General features: G+C 42.1%; 1 protein-coding gene across 1 annotated transcript in view; it reads right to left on the bottom strand.

Moving 5' to 3' along the window:
* Nucleotides 1-7,251: 7,251 nt before the first annotated feature.
* Nucleotides 7,252-19,427, bottom strand: part of TNFRSF21 (TNF receptor superfamily member 21) — a 70,278-nt gene continuing 58,102 nt past the window's right edge. Inside the window, exons 5-6 of the mRNA XM_047102459.1 lie at nt 8,932-9,160; nt 7,252-7,604 (exon numbers count right to left, since the gene is read on the bottom strand). Coding sequence (XP_046958415.1) covers nt 7,375-7,604; nt 8,932-9,160 — 459 coding nt within the window. The 3' untranslated portion in view covers nt 7,252-7,374. The remainder of the gene's footprint in view (nt 7,605-8,931; nt 9,161-19,427) is intronic.

The following is a 19,427-nucleotide window of genomic DNA, read 5'->3' as shown; positions in this document are numbered from 1 at the left end:
GGTTAGATCACAATGGAATTATGCTGAAGGAAAACAAGCCAATCTCAGGTTACATCCTGCATGGTGCCATTTATATAACACTTTCTAAATGACAAACTAGTGACAGAAAACAGTTGTCAGGGTTTAGGGTGGAGGGGAAGGTGTCACTATAAAGAGGACATGGGGGAGAGTTTCTTTGTGGTGATAAAGCAGTTATGTATTCTGATTATGGTAGTGCCTTCATGAATCTACATATGTGATAAAATTTCATAGTACTACACACACACAAACACACACACACACACACACACACACACACCAAAAAAACAGGCGCGCCTGGGTCTGGGTGGCTCAGTCAGTTCAGTGTCTGACTCTTGAGTTCGGCTCAGGTTATGATCTCCCGGTTCATGGGATCAAGCCCTGAGTCAGACTCTGTGCTGACAGCGCAGAGCCTGGTTGGGATTCTCTCTCCCTCTCTCTCCCCCCCCTCCCCTGCTCTCTCTCTCTCTCTCAAAATAAACAAACATTTTTTAAAGAAGTGCATGTAAACACTGATGTGAGCTGAGTAAGGTCTGGAGCCTTAGTTAGTAATATTATATGAATGTCAATTTCCTGGTTTTGGTAATATCATGGTTATGCAAGATGTTATCCTGGGGAAACTGGGCAAAGGGTGGATAGGAACTCTCTATACTACTTTTGAAACTTCTTGTGTATCTTAAATTATTTCAAAGTAAAAAAAAAAAAAAAATTAACAATGTGAAAGCCAAACAAAAAAGCAATTCAACTTCGGTCGATTCCAGATGAGATGCTCTAGAAGCGCAGCAATCCAGTCCACCTAATTTGTCATTTAGGACCATGCTTGGCTCACCCAGTTCTACAATGGTCTTCCTGGCTCCACCATTTACTAGCTGTGTGACTTGGGGAAGTCATTATCTGTGCACCAGTTTCCTCATCAGCAGAAGAGAAATTCTAACAGCTCCTGCATCATAAGATGCAGGTTAGGATTAGAGTGAATAATACCAAGTGCTTTGGATACTTTATAGGAGGAGGAGTTGTTCCATGAAGGGACATATACATTCTGGACTCCCAATATGTGATGTATGCAAAGCAGTCACATGACTGGGCCTCGTGTCTTATCATGATGGTTAGCCAATATTTAAACAATATCAACTCCTTGCTTGCATAATAATGTCTACAATACCTACGTTTTCCTTTTGGAAAACTTTCTCTTTACAAACTATCTCTCTCCCCAGAGATTTGGAATGTATGGAACTGTAACTGTCTGCCCTTTCTTTTAGCGCAATTTTCTTTAAAATTAGAAGGAAGAATTCCACTAAAGGATTTTGTGATATTTTTTCCTTGATTCATATTTCATTTCTAACTCTCCTAATACCCTCTTTGTATTTCTATCATTTTATTTAGATACATTTGATTATAATTTGATTTGATTATAATGTCCATGTCTGTTTCCTTTCTGAGATGTGAGCTTGAGGTCAGGGCTTGCATGCTTTCATTTACTCAACAGAGTAACTGAGCACCTACCACGTTCCAGGCATTGTTCTAGATGCTGAGGATACAGCGATGAACAGACAAATACCCTGGTGTCGACGGTTGTTACTGGCTTGTATAGAATTCTTTGTATTCTTGGCTCTTGGCTTAGTGCCTTACCCATAGTAGGTGCTCACGTGTTTCATGGATGGATGAATGGAGTGACAAAATGAATATTTCTGTTGATGGGTACCCTGTGTTTAAACAAAAGGGGCCAAAACCTCGCATGAAATTGTTCTAACTTCTAAAGAGAATGAGACACAATTGTCATAGGACTTTTGGAAACGAGCTACCTGTGTCCCTCTTCTGCCTCCTTCATGGGATTTCTAGTTTGGCATCTTGCTATGGACAAAGCACTAGGTGAGTGAAAACAAGACAATGCCAGAGCAGAACAGAAGCGCCTCCTTTGGAGAGATGAACAACTATCAAAAGGCTCTCAAGAAATCTTTGACCTTTTTCCTCCTGAAGATCTTAATTACGAGTGATTCCTGTATTGAGAAATATAAAAAAGATGGGCCAGAAAATAGCTGCTATGTTCCACCTCTCTGAATTTCTCGGTTTGAAGTCCCTCCCTCTAACTTTTGCATTAATTAAGTTTGTTGGGAGCCAAGTACAGGAAAAAAATCTAAAATCACAGAGGTTGGGGTTGGCGGTGGGCAGAATGAGACCCTGTCTCCCTTTTGCAGATTTTACAAAAACGCCCCTCACAGAACTATTAGTAACATTTTAAGCCTGGTTCATGGAACTCTTACCTTGCTCTTCACGGGTGTACATTCCCTGGATGCCTTAGAAATATTCTAAAAATAGTTTTTATTTATAATTTTTCAAATTCCACACACAATACACACACATGGTGCAAAACTCAAAAGTCTCCAAAGAACAAACCGTGGAAAGAACGTGTCCTTCCTTTCCTCTTCCTTTCCCCTGGATAGCTTGTTCCTTTCCCCAGACGTATCCATTGCCATATTTTTTATATCCTTGTGAGGTACTTTACGAAAAGCTGTTATTTTGGAAATAGTGAGGCTGTGGCATCCAACATGCTTCACATATTCGGCGACTTGAAGTCAAATAGCATAAAAACTGTTTTAGATTTCTAATGCAAGTAACTTTTGGTCAAATCGCTAACTTCATTTTCCACCTGCCTTCAAGAAAAGAGGCCAAAGAAGTATCTCGGAATAGTGGACGAGTACTGGCAGGGACTAAGGTAACTGGGGTCTGCCATGAAGTAGCAGAAATGAGCCTAGCTTCCCACCTGAAAACCGCAAGATTTCTAGACAATGTCCAAGTTTCCTTACAAAGGTAAGGGCCACAAGTCTGCTAAACAAGAGACTGATCACATCTCCTTTTCTCAAATCGAAGTGTAAGATAGGTACCCGATACATCTACAGGACCGTACATCGAAACTGACACTCCCATAGCCCAGGTGCGACCCACAGTCTGAGATTCTATGACATAGTCAGTGCAGTTATGACTCATCAGATCTTACTTTATTTTTTGAAAATTGGCAAACCTTCAATCAAATAGATATAGAAACATAAATCAGAACAACATCACATCCCAAATATTCTTGATTAATCATACCTTATACATTATGCTCAAAGTCATGAAGAACTGGTCAGTTGCATCAATTAATTGTTCAGCAGTGCAATTAAGCCTTAAGATGTTGCCCATCCTTGCTACGGAGCGTGTCAGTTCTTGACAGTTACATGTAGTTTTACAGGACGGTTATGGGTTAGGTTCTAAAGCAAGCCTGCAGAGTTGAGTGGGACGATTTATAGCAAACTCACAATTGCAGATTTCCGAGTTCGCTCCCTGTAAGATTTATCCATCAGATCTGGGGTGAGGATTGAGAAGCACTCTCCCTTCACAAACTCTTTTTTTTTTTTTTTTAATTTTTTTTTTCAACGTTTATTTTATTTTTGGGACAGAGAGAGACAGAGCATGAATGGGGGAGGGGCAGAGAGAGAGGGAGACACAGAATCGGAAACAGGCTCCAGGCTCTGAGTCATCAGCCCAGAGCCTGACGCGGGGCTCGAACTCACGGACCGCGAGATCGTGACCTAGCTAAAGTCGGACGCTTAACCGACTGCGCCACCCAGGCGCCCCCCTTCACAAACTCTTAAATCAGTGGCTGCCCAAGCTGACTGACTACACATTGGCATCTCTTGGGGAGCTTTAAAAATTTAAAAATTTAAAAATCATTTAAAAATGATTCCTGGGTTCCAGGCCCTTAGATTCTGACATCACCGGTATGCCTGGGCACTGGATTTCCCAGAGCCGCCCTGCTGATTTCGATGTGCCGCCAGGATCAAGAACCACCGCTGTAGATCTTGACCAGGACTGCCTGATTCTGGAAATCTCTTTGGATCATCGGAAATCGTTTACCTCTCTCATTTGGAAATGGTGTCATCTTCTCCCACATCAGCACTACTCTTTGCATGAAAACGAGGCCCAGTTGCAGGCTACCCAGTGTCGATCTAGAGACCAGCAGCATCCACATCACCTAGGTACCTATCCCCTCACCAACTGAAACAGAATCTGCATTTTAACAAGATCTCCAAGTGTTTCATGTGCTCATTAAAGTTTAAGGAGCACAACAAAGTGGCCTCCAAGGATGCATTCTAACAACCTCCTGGGTGCGGTGACAGCCCACAGTGGCAAGGATCTCAAGCACTGAGCCCAAGATTTTTCAGAAAAAAAAATATGGGAGACACTTGTTCTGTACTTCACGGCAAACCTTCTGAATTGCACTCTCTGGGAACCTGCCTTTAGAACAGACTGCTCATTCCCAGGTGATTATTTACATGAAAGGTTGATAACCCAGTGAAGCACATCCAACTTTTTCCCAGAGTAGGAGATGTTTTCTCCCTGGAAAAGCAGCCAGATCTAATTGTTTAAGAGCTCTTCTGCATTTCACCTAAATTGGCTTAGAGGAAACAGTATTACTCTCTAAAGAAAAATAAATTGTCTCTTCCTTAGCCCTGCAAATAGCTGAAGATAGTCTTTCCCCTACCCAGATGATCTTCGTAGTCAACTTTAGATTTCTCAACAAATGCTCCTGTTTCTGTTTCCTACTCTTCTGGTTATCCCTCCAACCCCGCACTGGAAACCTAGTTTAGCACAGCCCTCAAAGTAAGCTAGTTCACACCAGAGAAAACCTCCAAAGTGAGCCACATAATATATAAATCAGATTGTCATCAACTCTGACCAGAACATTATATATATATTTTTTAATAATGCAGCTTGGGGTTACTTTTGGGGGTAGGTGGAAAGCTATGTATTATATTAACTCAGTATTAAGCTTCTGTTTAACCCTAACTTCCATGTCCCTTCCCCTTGTATCATCAAAAGATGCTGCCCCCTTCTTACACTTCCACAATTATTCATTGAACTTAAGTATAAGGCTTTCTTTATAAGCCACATACATTTCACCACTGTGATCTGACAAAATATTTCTGGTTATCAGTCCTGAATAAACACTTTTGGATTCAGATTCAAGTCTGATCTCTACCACTCTGTTGTAGAGCCTTAAGCAAGTTCCTTAGCCTTTATAAGCCTATTCTTCATCTATAAAATGGGTACAATAATAGTACCTATCTTAAAAGGTGGTTATGAGGTTTCAATGAGATATTGTAAAAGTCACTTTGTAAAGTACAAAGCTGTAAAGGTTAAGAAAATAATGATCTCCAAGCTAGAAGTAACTTACAAACTTAATAACTGTAACACCGATTTGTTTTCAAGCCCCACAAAAAATAAGTCGCAGTCTCCAAATCCTCTGAAAAACCCATCTGTCTCCTTCCCTCCCATCACCGACCTATCCTAGTTTGTTTCCCTTTTGGAGAGTTTCTGTCTTCTGTTCACAAAAGAGGAAGGGAAACCTGGCCTGAGAACCATAAAACCAAATACCAGAATTGTTCTCTAGAAACCAGCCACATGGGAGTGGATGAAAGCAGAAGACTCCTTCAATGTCCCTGACATGGGTGTCAAAGTGTCCAGACAGGGCACCCACTTCCAGTTTCTCACCAAAAGAGGAACTCAAAATTGCTGATGTCCTGGCCACTGGAATTCTATAGAGCCAGGGTTCCCAAGCTAAGGAGATATGATAACACATAATAAAAAAATAATATATATAATATGATGTAATACATCCATCATCATGAGACTTTGCCCTATTGCTAAGAAAGCCCCTTGAAGTTACTCAGGGGCAATGACGTTTCACACAGAAGCCTGTGAACTTGTACAGACCCCCTCCACCACCCCCGCCCCCCACGAGTGATAAAATTCCTAGATGGAAATGAGTAAGAATACACTCCAGGACCTATGTCATCATTTATACCTCTCCACCTCCAAATCCTCTTTTCTTAAAATAGAGACAAAATAGGAGCCTAAGATTTACCCCCAAAAGACTAGGGAATTCTTGGTCATCTCTAACACTTGGTCATCCTTCTCTCTGAATTTCCAAATACTCTTCCAGACACAAAGCTTTGCGAATCTGCATGATTCACAGGTCAGAAATGCAGAGATTTTTAGAATACACACATTTTTTCCAAGAGGCTAACCAAAGAGTTGTAATTTGAGCACATGTACAAGGCAAGTAGTAAATACACTCAAACTACTCAAGTAACAAACACCTAATATTTATTAATAAATTAGTACACTTGAAGGCATTTTTTCTGCTATCAGTCCCTCCCCATGACCCACAAACCCCGCCCACACAAAGGGAGTCCACGCCACCTTTGCATTAGAGTCTGGCAACTGAGCGTTATTAGAGAGCATGTTTATAAACGGGAGCAGAGTTGCAAATATATCAGACAAGAGCTCTTACAGCTGCAGCCACTTTTAATTAAAGTGATTGAATGACAAAGGACACCCACCAAGACCAAGGCCTCGAGGGCAGACTGGACCTACCGACTACGTGTGTATAAAAAAAACAAGACATCTTTTAAAGCAAAACTGAGCAAATCCCCTATGGAAAAAGGTGCCACGGGCACTCAGTTGTGACTTTCCAAAGTGCAGCAATACGTTCCAGAATAGCTCAATTCCTAAAAGATGAAGTTCAAGTTCTTTGGTGGCCCAGGTGTCAAGCCACTTAAATAGCAAGGTCTGATGGCTTGAGGATTTCATGTCTCCAGCCCAGAGCATCATTAGCATAAGAGGGGCACAAATAATCAGGCATTCTACACAGTGCCCAAGTGAAAATCATACAATCAGCAACAGTGTGGTCAAGTTTCAGCCATGAATATGAACTATACAACAAGGCATATTAAAACGATAACTCAAAATCTATTGCATTACAGTAACGCAACGGGGTATTACACTTCTTTAACCCTTAAGAAAATTTGTAAATTACAAATAATAATAAAAAAAGTTACAATTAAAAAATAAAAAGCTGATGTGGATGTTGAGACATGAAGACTGCGTATAGAATTCACAAGATGCCATTACACTTTTAAGAAGTTCAGAGCCTCACAATCCAGTGTGCAGGAAAAGCCACACTGCATTTGTGGTACATTAAGTGAATTTAAAGTGCACAGAACAATTTTGAAAACACATAAGAAGTCGAAACAGAAAATATGGAACCTAGAAAACTTTAGTGGTGGGTATTTTTCAACAGTTACACCTTGAGTAAGGCTTATAAACTAACTTCCTAGAAGGGTTAAAAAAAGAAAGAAAGAACTCAAAACACTGGCCATATACTCTGTTACACACACACACACACACACACACACGCACGCACGTGCGCGTGCGCATGCACACACACGCAACTAGAAAAACAGAAACAAAACAAACAAAAAACCACCCTGCCACTAAATTGAGTAATTTCCAGAGTGCGGTATCCCTCATGGTCTACAATAGATCGGGAAGATGGCTATACACAGAGTCCAAGAGGGTCTGGCTGGCTTCCTGACTCTTGACTCCGATAATCTCAAATAGCCGGTCCAGCTTGTCCTCAGCCTGAGGAATCTCTTCAATCACCCGCAGCTCCTCAGGATTCAGAATGTGGAGCATGTCGTCAAAAATAGGCTGTAAGTCACAGGGGTCCAGGCGTACCTGCCGCAACACCGTGTCCTTCTTTTCTGCAGGGAGGACAGGGAAGGTAAGGGGCGGTCAAGGGACTGGACTGGGGAAACAGAACAGCGCTAGGAGGGGCAGTTCCCCTCTCCCAGGCCGTCCCCACCCCCACCCCAAGGTGTGTGAGTGAACCCCTGGCACATTTTAAACGATACAATAGTTTTTACTTGCAATGCGCTTAAGATAATAAGATCTGCCTAACAGAGAGCAGACAAGGAACCACTCGCGTGGGTTGTTGACTGTCCTTAGCGTGACTTTTGTCTAGACCTAAAAGACTTCGGGATTCTTCTATAACTCAGCAGAATGCTGAAATACTTTAGAGACACTTAAGGAGACAAAACAAAAAAACCACTTTTCCATCTGCAATGTGTTTACTAAACAAAGATCAGTCCGCCCTTTTCCCCTCAAAAATTCCAAGTCCATGTAATCTGCTTATCTGACTTTCAAATTACATTGCCACATTTCAAAACTAAACTACAAGGGCAAAAGCACACAAATAAGAAAATACTGCTTCTTGGATCACACCTTACAATGAGACAAGGGACTGTAACGTATTTATTCCTCCTCTAAAAAGCTTTCTCTAAAATATAATATGTAGCATAAAATACAAACTAAAATATAAATCTTTCCTATAAATATAAAATAGATAAATGTAAATAGGTAAGGTATATAAGAGAGAACATATTTTATAAACATAAACTACAACATAACATGAAATATAACCCTTTCTTTAAAATCTAACTGGAATTACCCAAACGGGGAAATTTCGAACAAAAACCCATTACAGATATAGTGTGCCTGCTAATTCCCTAGCCTGCCATGAAATATCCGAAAGTGGGAAATTATTTACCAAAAGTACCAATCCTCAATGTTTAACACCTTGTTCTCTGCAATGATTCTGAAGAGAGTGCATTTTAAGTTGAGTCACTGAAACTTACACTTCTGACCCCCAAGATAGGTTAGACTCTAAATCCTTGGATTCTGCAAACCCGGTCTGGTAAATAATTTTCAGAAAAACCTGCCAGACAACATTTTATCGGACCTTCCCCGAAACACCTTCGATAGCATCATGAGGATAAAGGGCGACCAATGCAGGCTCTCGGCCAGATCAAAAGAGCTGTAAAGACTTCCTGGGTGGGTCCCCGCTGTCTGATGCCTCAGTTCCTCTGGGGCCAGCCTCAGCTTGGGGTCTGTTATAGGTTTTCCTGGGCAGATCACTCCCATGAGGCAACTACCTGGCTGTGGGGCTGGCCAGGGAGAAACCCAGGGGGCTCCTCTGGGGGAGGCTTAAACAATGAATATGCCCTGCTGCCGTTCTGCCAACGTCTGTACCTTTGGTAATAAAGGAGCCCGTCCTGCTCAGAGCCGAGGAGCCGCTGGATGTGGAGTCACAGCGAAGAAGAGGCTCCGACTCATCCACGAAGAAGCCCTTGTTCTTGTCCAGCGGGGAAGGCTCCACCGTCAGCAGGGTGGAATTCTCAAGTTTCGTGTTGGGGCTGGGGATGGGGCTCGGGCTAAGTGGGCTGGGGCTCATCGGGAGGGCCAGTTTGTCAGTTTCCAGCTGTGAGGGGAAACAAACAAATAAAAATGTTTCTTATTATATACTTCAAAAATTGTAGAGGAAAACAATGAAATCAAAACACCTTCTCAGATGCTATTTGTGTTCCATTTACTATTTTACAGATGAATTCTGCCATTCTGACAGTCTGTAACTTACATTATTGCTAGACACACATACACACACGCTTTTTAAACCTTAGGCGCTGGCTAAGCGTTAAGCATTAACAATTAGGAAGCATGTGCACGAAGCTGTTACCTCACAGGAACGGAATTGGACAAGGGAGTGAACAGGAAGATCTCCAACTTAGAAAAACATTGATTGAGCTGGTGTAGGTCTTAGATAACATCTAGTACCTTCCCCTCTGTATGAGCTGAATTATGTCCCCCAAAATTCATGTTGAAGTTGTAACTTCCTGTACCTCAGAATATGACTGTATTTGAAGATGGGGCCAACTAAGTAAGTTTAAAAAGAGGTGATTAAGGTATAATTGGGTTCTAATCCAATATGACTGGTATCCTTAGAAGAAGCCTTTAGAAGAGGCACACAGCAGAAAGACCATGTAAGACACAGGGTGATGGTTACCATCTTCTCCAAGTCGAGAAGCCTGAGGACACCTCAAACTTCTAGCCTCCAGAACTGTGACAAGATAAGCGTCTGCTGTTGAAGCTTCCAGTCTGCGATACTTTACTACGGTAGCCCTAGCAAACGAACACATCCTCTTTTTACAAGTAAGGAAACTGAGGTCTAGAGAAATGACATGACTTTCTTAATTACGGGCTCCCAAAGAGTAAGGGGCAGAGCTAAGACTCATTCCCATTTCAAAGCAGCTCAGGAGAACACCAGAGGCCAAAGCAGCTGGAAGAGAGTGAGGACCACCCCACTGGAGCCAGTATAGAGCTCCTAAGGACTTAATGGAGACAGTGAAGCTTGCATTCTGGAGGGGAGGGTCAGAAGGACAAAAACAAGGAAGCAAACAAACAAGATGGTTTCACATGGAGATGGCGAGCTTCATGCCCATTGGCTGGTATGCAGAGAATGGATTTTGGGGGGCGCGGGGGAGGGCGGGCAGGAAACAAAAGAGAGAGCCCGGTTAGGATGCTGCTACAGTGGCCGGGTCAGGTAAAAGCATGGTTTGTACCTAGGTGTGCAGTGGGGAAATGATAGGCGATATCACCCCGTTTTACAGATGAAATGACCAAGGTCCAGACAGGGCACACAGCCCTTGGGAGAAGGCCGGTACTCAACTCAGGTCTGCTTAATACCTCTACTTAGCTTCTCATTTGACACTCTGCTTTAGAACTCTGGCAGGCATTTGTGGCATCTCTTAGTTCATGGACTTGAATCTTTTTATTGGCTCCTCTGGCGTGGATGAAAATCTGGGGGCCAGGTGGCCAGATCGCACAGGGCAGGGTTCGGGGAGTGCTAATCACCACTTATTAGAACCCTCATGACTTCACTCAGACACGACAAGCAAAACATTGTCAAGTTCCTCAATCAGGAAGACACTGACCCTCATTTCAAAGTATTGTGCTCAAGGGCTGTAAAACGCACAAGGCAAACACAGCTGCTTCTTCTACAACCTGTAAGGCCTGAGGAATTCTCGCAACTGACTGGAGATTCCAAAGACCACCGATTCCTGCACCTGCCCACTGTTCCAACAGCATTTTTCCTCCGCACAACCACCCACACCCTGCTTCTGCTTCCCAGTACAAGCTGGAGACTTGCATAACGCATTCCCAGCTGCCCCCTTCCTGATCCACAGACAAAATTTTATGTTTCTGCTTTTACACTTTTAACTCAATAGGCCTTGGCATGTGCCCCTCCTCTCCGAAATGCACATGGCCATTCATGCCAATACACATTTTTTATTCACTCAATTAGACAAAGAGCGCTTGTCTACACTCTGGTTCTCAGGGACCACATTACATTGGACGACATGGTCAGTCAATATAGTGCACTGTTCTTGCTTAAAAAAAGAAATTCCTGCCCACAAATCACATGCCAACAGACTAAGGAGTCCACCCACCTATTTCCTGAACTTAGCTCAAAACTTTAAATATTTTATTTTCCCCCCACTTTTGCCAAAGGATCCTATCAGTGGAAATTAGGTACGTGATTTCCAACACAATTCAGTGAGACAGAAAGCTGCAGTGATGCTCTCTTATAATCAACGATGAGTCCAGCGAATAAGAAAATGTCCCTAAGAGTGGTTTTAGCGTCATCACCGTAGGGCTAACAATCACAGCCAAAGCCGGAGCTCATGTGACAATCATCTTTCTAGAAAATCTATTCAGCTACTAAATATAGGTATCTCTCCCTTTATGCAGGATACACAGCAGCTGGTTGATTTCCAGATTTCTCTAAAATTATCTGCACTTTTCCTATAAGGAAAAAAAAAAAAACCCTGCTCATAGAAAGTTAACTTCTTTCCTCCCTTTCTTTACCTTACTATTTACAATATCCATCAACACTGGGTTACAACACAGCAACTCAAGCATTGTATTACCTACGATACCTATTAGATAGCTCCAAATGGAAATTAAGTCATTGGGGGTCACCTGGGTGGTTTAGTCAGTTAAGCATCTGACTTCAGCTCAGGTCATAATCTAGCGGTTCATGAGTTTGAGCCCCACATCAGGCTCTGTGCTGACAGCTCGGAGCCTGGAGCCTGCTTCAGATTCTGTGTCTCCCTCTCTCTCTTCCCCTCCCCTGCTTGTACTCACTCTCTCTCTCAAAAATAAATAAAACACTTAAAAATTTTTAAAAAAGAAAATTAAGTCATCGGGATATGTGGAATAAATTAATTCTTTATTAATTCAGAAAGTGCATGTTCATTGTTGAGTTGATAGCAAATAAAGAATAGTTATTAATAAGATTTAGATACTAAATGACAAACACTCTAAACAAGAAAGCCAGAAAAGGGTCCTCTTGTTAAATCTTTAAGCATACGCTTATCCAAATATTCACAAAATAGATTATGAGGGACTTAATTTTTTCCTTATGCATCTTTGGGCCTTCCAAATTCTCTACAGGGACATATCAACTTTTATAACTATAAAAACAATACAAGTTATTTTTAAAAGAAGTTACCACAATGGGGCGCCTGGGTGGCTCAGTTGGTTAAGCAACCGATTTTGGCTCAGGTCATGATCTCACGGTGTGTGGGTTCGAGCCCCACATTGCGCTCTGTGCTAACAGCTCAGAGACTGGAGTCTGCTTTGGATTCTGCGTCTCCCTCTCTCTCTGCCCCTCCCCCATTCTCTCTCTCTCTCTCTCTCTCTCTCAAAAATAAATAAAATACTGGGGTGCCTGGGTGGCTCAGTCGGTCGAGCGTCCAACTTAGGCTCAGGTCATGATCTCGCAGTTCATGAGTTCGAGCCCCGCATCAGGCTCTGTGCTGACAGCTCGGAGCCTGGAGCCTGCTTCGGATTCTGTGTCTCCCTCTCTCTCTGCCCCTTCCCCGCTCATGCTCTGTCTCTCTCTGTCTCTCGAAAATGAATAAACGTTAAAAATTTTTTTTTCAAATAAATAAAATATTTTTTAAAAATTTTAATAAATAAAATAAAAGCAGTCACCACTGATAAGTATATTTTCTCTTTGCTAACTTGGAAATATTATGGCTACAGTAGCTCTTATTTATTTATATTGGTAGCCGAGGAACAGGATCACCTTGGAAGATCACCTACTGGGCTGAGCACCTCGCTATACTTCCGTTAAGTGTCCACAGGCACAAAAGGGTAACATTACCCTCCAATTCACTGCAGTGAGGTAGACACTCGACTTAAAAGAAAGGCCTCTGGAGAAATCTGGCCAATGAAGGCAATACATCCACCAGATATTTGAAGTCCTTTTGCAGAAACTTTAAAAACACAATTCTTTTTGCCTTACAGCCAGGAGACAAATCATGCTAACTTAGAAGACTCACTTGAGAAATGAGGTAGAGACGGTAAGACACACGGAAGGGGGAGGCAGCAGGGATAATGAGGGGAGAGCTCCCCAAGCAGCCAAAACCAGAACGGTTCTATTGTGCCAACTTCAAGAGCGTGCAATTTACTTTCGCCAAATGAGCCCCAAATGTCCTCCTGATGAGTTTCTATGCAAGTACACTTAGTCCTGCCAGATACTGTATTTATTAGTCCCAAGTGATAGGGGAAGGGAGATAGATAAACGATTCACCTACTCAACAGCTGAGTCACACCTAAAGGTCCACTGCTGACCTGACTGCTTTCCTTTCTGATTAGCAGAGCCACCGAGTACAAGGTACCATCCAAATGGATGAGGGAACCAAGGTATTGATTGAAATTGGTGGGCTTGACCATCCCAGGGCTGTAGAGGTTTGTAGCAGTCCTTGTAAGAACAGTGATTTAACTTGTATTTGGGCTACACCGGGGTGAGCCATTCATTTCCAGCTGTGTCTTTGCGACCCTCCACTCCTACGGCATCCAAATGAGCACTCACTCTGGGTGCTCAGCTCAACTGCAACCTGAAACTGAAGCTCAGAAGTAATTCTTCTGTTTTAGCATCAAACCCCAAATCGCTTTCCTTGTTGACTAGCCTTGGGGATGGCGTGGCCAGGGATGGTAAAGGAAAATCCTTCCAAGCCCCAGTCATGGCAAGAGTGGTTTATAAATGAAATAAGGTTCCAAGACTACTCCCAAATATAGTCTGCAAACAGGAATCGGCCAGAGAACGCCAGCCTCAGAGGCTGTCTTTCCAGCATGCATTTCATGTGCCCCACAGTCCACTCCTCAACATCAAAATCATTAACATCCTGGAAATTCCACTGCAAGAGAGGAAAGGAAATCGTCTTCCAACTAGCTGTGTGGTCTTGGAGAAATCACTTCCCTCCTTAGACCTATTTCCTCATTTCTGAACAAAAAAGACTAGACTAGGTCATCTCTGTTGAAATTATGTCTTATTTATTGTTTGCCATACTATGGCTATTTCCTTCTCTCCCCTCAACCCACCCACCCCCAACTCCCTTTCTCCTTCCAAGTTACCCCTAACTGGTTCACTCAACGAAAGTTTACCACTGAGTTATTTTCAATTACTACCCAATTATAATCTCCCTGTGGTTGCACAATCTGTTTTCATAAAATGAATTCACAACTTTGATGCATCAATGACCCCCTGAAATGAAGCACTAATTACCCAGCCTAGATGCTCCTTGCCAATCTGCTAAAATGGTTCAACTTAACCCCTTGGCTCCTGGCACTAGCCAGTTGGGATTCCACAAGATTTCATATCCCACCGATATGCCCGACAGCCTCAAGAAGAGAACTCCTCACAATCAAAAGCTACCCTTTCAGCTGAACTTTCCCTCCAGGCCTCCTCCAACACTTAGAAAGATGAGAGAATCCTATGTCACATTTGCGACGTTTTCCATCACTTTAATAATGGTGTTTAAAAGCCCATTTGCTAAATTCAATGAAAACTAATTGCTATTCCATCTGAGTTGACCAGCTTGTCACTCAGATCCAGCAAACAACAGGGACTTTAAGAAATAAACCATTACCGGTACTGGGCTTAAATGATTCAGTGTGAAATACACATATTCCATTTGCTGTGAAGGTAGCTCTTAGGGGCTTCATTTTACAAATGAAAAAACTGAGGCTCTAAGAGGTTTGACGACCCTGCCCAAGGTCACGGAGCCAGGATTCAAGATCAAGTCTGTCCAGTTTCAAAGCAACCCTCTTTGCTGAGCCATGTCACTTCTCTGTCTGGACCCACTACGTTTACAGAAAAATGACAAACCCCGTAACCTCAGTATGAGCGACCACATGACCACAAGGAGGTGCCCTGGCTGCTGAGGCAGAAGGAAGAAGCAAAAGGCGGGGTCTGCAAGGATCTGTAACTCAGTGGCAGAGCTTACACTCCGGCTGGATGACGGCCCTGAGATAAAGATGAGAGAGAGATTCTGTAAATATCAGACACCTCAACGGTGGACCAATGACTTGCATTTGCATTTGAAAATATTTCCGATCCGACAGACCAGGGACTGTTTAAAAAACAAAACAAAACAAAAAAACACACGTAATTTCCACTAAAGTTTTATCTCAAAGGAATTACAGTCACAAATAAATACATAACTAAAATTATTTGAGGATTATGATATTATCTCAAGCTTGTTTCCCCTGCTCTCCCAGCTGCTCGTGTAATCAAAATCAAATTAGATTTCATGACGTCCTATAGGTCTGGTAGATATGTAAGCCGGGGCTCTGATAAAAGCAAGTGCTATCTTCCCTGCCCGTATAAGCATCTAGATATCTGAATCTTATGCAGTCCCTTTGTTTAGAGAACAGGAATCCAGATGATAAGGAAACCTTTGTCATCTAAATCTATGTGGTTCCAGGATTTCATATATAAATAAGGTTCAGACAATGATGGTTACCAGCTGTCTCTCAAAAAACTTATCTGAATCTATTCAATTCCTAAGTTCAGATACTGAAGAAAACCTGAGAAATACAACGATTTCTCTCTTTAATAAATGAAATACGGTGGTGATCCCAACAACGAAAAAGAGAAAAAACGGATGGGAGACAATGGCTTTATTCTGAGTGTGAGTTCTTATTAAATTCACTCAGAGTAAAAGGTGTTGGCAGGAATAATCCAAATTTACACCTAGTAAAATTATAAAATTTTTTTTCACAAACAAAAAGAAAAAAAAGGAAATGGGAAGATGCTGATTCCTCAGCCTTTAAAAGAAGTGTTATCAGTTGTTAAGAAATTTGGAGGGAAGTCTTAGAAATGGGAATATGACCCGGAAATATACATTCACGTATATAGATAAAGCAAAGACGTTAAAATGTGAGTTAATTGTTAAATCTAGGTGGTTAAGCTTATGGGTATTTGTTGTACTGTGTTTTCAACTTCTCTTTGTTTCATAAGCCTTATTTTCTTAATTGGGAAAATAAATTTTAAACAAGGGCTAAGAGCCAAGTAACTATAAGACAAAAATTCCCCAAACTTTTCCTAGGCTTCTGATTCTTTAGTCTGTTGTCATTCCATCTTTCTTCTCTTGCCCAGCCCCTGTCCCAGGAAAGGGAGACAAGAGGGGGCTTCCGTTGCATAAGCAGGGAACAGGGCTAACACTTAAATCTAAATCATCAGTTGGCAAGTGGGCATTGCTGGCCTCATGCTGTCTAGATCCCCCTAGGGCCACCGGAGGTCATGGGATGGAAGCAGGAACAAGAGTGCGATGCCAAAAAGCCCTGCTCGTCTTCCCTGGAAAGCCTGATGTCAGCCCACAGCAGTAGCAGAGCTCAATGGACACAGAGGTGTGCACTGTCCCCGAGAGCTGGGGACCAATAGCAGGACCTACAGTACTCATCCTCGGGAGGCTCATAGGATTAACTTGGCCCAAGAATGGCAAAGCCACCGGGAAATTATTTTAAAAGACACCTCACACCCACCCTAGATCTGTCCAAGCATAGCATCATGAAAGTATTTTGTATCGACTGCAACCTCAGTTAAGGCTATATTGAAGGTGCATCCCAGGTTAGCTGGCCATAGTGTGTTTCTCCCTTAACTACGCCAAGCCCAAGTCAAGGCAGTTGCTACAGTCTTGTGTGTATGTGTCGTTTCTAAGAGTTAATTTCAAAAGGGAATCCCAAAGGCTACAAATCCACCCACATTTAAGTGAAGGTGGCTAATCCCTGCCCTAAGCAAGAGAACTGTTCCTCTGCTGCATGCAGAGGGGAAAAGCCACAGGAAGCCACAAGCAGTGCTGTATGAAGCTGCCAGAGCTGGGAAGAACCAGCTGGCTCTGGAAGGAGAAGGAAGGGAGGGTGAGCCCCGCCCAGCTGCTGGCGCTGTGTCTGCAAGCTGTCCAGCCTGCTGACATCAACGGTAACATTGCAGCCCTGAGCTGACTCACTGACTAGCTTTCTCGAAAAAGGAAGCGACGGCAGAGAGAGTAAGTGGGTTCTCTTGGTTCCAAGCTGGAGCCCACTCACATCCAAACATACTGCTGAGCCTTACAAGAGCTCGGCCCCGTGGACACATGAGGAGGTCACGCTGCCGGGAATGACGTGGGTTTCCCTACATTTCACTCACTGAGAACCCATGAGGAAGCCTTTCCCACAAAAAAGTCTTTGACCAATTCTAACCATGAGAAGGAGGTGCATGAATCTGACAAAGCTTGCCTTAAGGCATTGTGGAAGACAGAAAGTAATTTCACAGGAAACTCATGATCTTGAGCTAAGAAGGTTCAAGCTCATCTCAGTGACTCAACTGTTTTGAACTTGCTAAGTTTGATTAAATTAGTATTATTTAATAAAATCATTAGTTGGATGCATGCCATTAGAATTGGAATATACCTGGTACATAATTCCAAAAGGAGCTAATGTGAAAAATACTTCTCCCTTATTAATCTCTGACTCACAGTTCTCATTTACTCGGTTCCCCTGCGGGTGGTGATTCTTACCCATTCCTCGAGTGTTCTTCCTCCCAGTCGATACTTACACCAATAAAGAGGTATTATATAGTCTCTACCCTTCCCCACCTCTTCTTTAGTTGTTACTATTTTTCTTATTTTACTTTTTTTTTTTTTTAACACAATACTCGCTCCTTTCGACAAATGCATGCTGTTCCACTGTCCGGGCGTTCCACAACTTCTACAACCAGTTCTCTGTTGAAGGTCATTTATGCTGCCTACACTCCTTTATTACAGATGACGTTACAAGGAATACTTTACTTGGGACATTCTACACACATGGCAGAGGCACGTGGGACTATTCGTAGGACATAGTCCTGGAGGTACCCGGTCAATCATCAACTGCCATATACTTTGGTAGATAATACCAGATGGCTTTCCATAAGGGTTGGGCTCACGTACACACACATCGGCAACAGACAGTATCCCTCTTTCTCTATACTCTCACAACACAAAAAATGGCGTCACACCTTCTCCTCCTTACCAATCTAAGAAGTTAAAATTGTATCTCTGTGCAGGTTTCCATTTTAATTTTTCTTGTTCCGAGCAAGGCTAAAAAACCTGTATACCTTTAGGAACCCTCACGATTTCCTTTTCTGTGAACTGTCTTGTTCACAGACTGCCCAATTTTCTTTTGGGTCCTTGGTCTCTTCATTAATTTGTAAAAGCTCTTGATTTTTTTTAAGGTTGCTAACCCTATGTTGCAAACAACTTCTCCCAGTTATTATTCTTTTGATTTACCTATCATGTTTTCTGGCTTATCCATTTATTGTTAAGTAGTTGAATCTTACTTGTGTGACTTCGGTGTTTTCTATCCTTCTCAAAAGAGACTGACCTACTGTTGGGATAATAAGAACAAAGAAAAACTTCCCCATGTTTTTTTCTAGTACTTTTTTGGTGACAAGTCATGTTCATGGTTGTTCACTGCAGACTGTCCCCTGACAAAGTCCAACTGTGGGTAAATCAAAAGTTTCTCTGTGAAAAAAAAAAAAAAAATCTAATGGGAAAGTCAGGAGTGAAAGCTACCTCTCCCAAAGAATATGAAGAATTAAGCATTGAAAGTGTTGAACTGAAATTAACTGGTATACAATAAAACTTACTGCTGGCCATGATGCAATTCCTCACCAGCACGTGTACCTGCGATTGGTACATGTGTTATAACAGAACAAGAGATAGTCTCATAAACATAAAATGGAGAAACTGGGCCCGAATTGGAAGCTACTAAGCTTTATCAAGATATGAGTTTTGGCTTTAAAAATAAATTAAAAATATGATATCCAGCACTGGTAATTGATGGAGAAAATAAGCTTCTTTTCACTATATTGATTCTGATTTCATTTCAGTGGATTCTTTGAGAAAGCCAGTGAAGGTGTGGATTAAGCAATGGAAAATGTCATCAACTAATAGACTGCCTTTTCTGAACATGGAGACACCGTGTCTCAGGAAACAAATAAAAGCCCACTTCAAGTCTACAGAATATCCTTTAACGTGGGGCTCAAATACCTACCCCTCCTGTAAAACTGTCAGCAACTTGAGGGAGGATTCCCAGGTTTTGTGTTTTATGTGTCTTATACGTAAATGTTTCCATCTAGTATCTCCAGTGTTGGACACAGGGCTCAAAACATAATGGGCATTCCATTAATGTTTACTAAATAAGTTGTTTAGGTTAATCCATCTATCCTCAAAAGCAATTTTAAAAAGGAAAAGAAAAAGCATGTGCAAATACATGTGTTGGGAGAGAAAATGTATCAATCTCAAGATCCCCAAGAAACTCCTTATAAACTATACACCTCAAGCTCAACTACCATACTGGATTAATCCTACGATATCTAT

The sequence above is a fragment of the Lynx rufus genome, unplaced genomic scaffold, assembly GCF_022079265.1.
Source record: "Lynx rufus isolate CCGP_SWC_20201006 ecotype Redwood Valley unplaced genomic scaffold, mLynRuf1.p SCAF_6, whole genome shotgun sequence".
NCBI classification, from domain to species: Eukaryota; Metazoa; Chordata; class Mammalia; order Carnivora; family Felidae; genus Lynx; species Lynx rufus.
The sequence above is the reverse complement of the archived record's forward strand: the minus strand, read 5'-3'. Positions and strand labels throughout refer to the sequence as shown.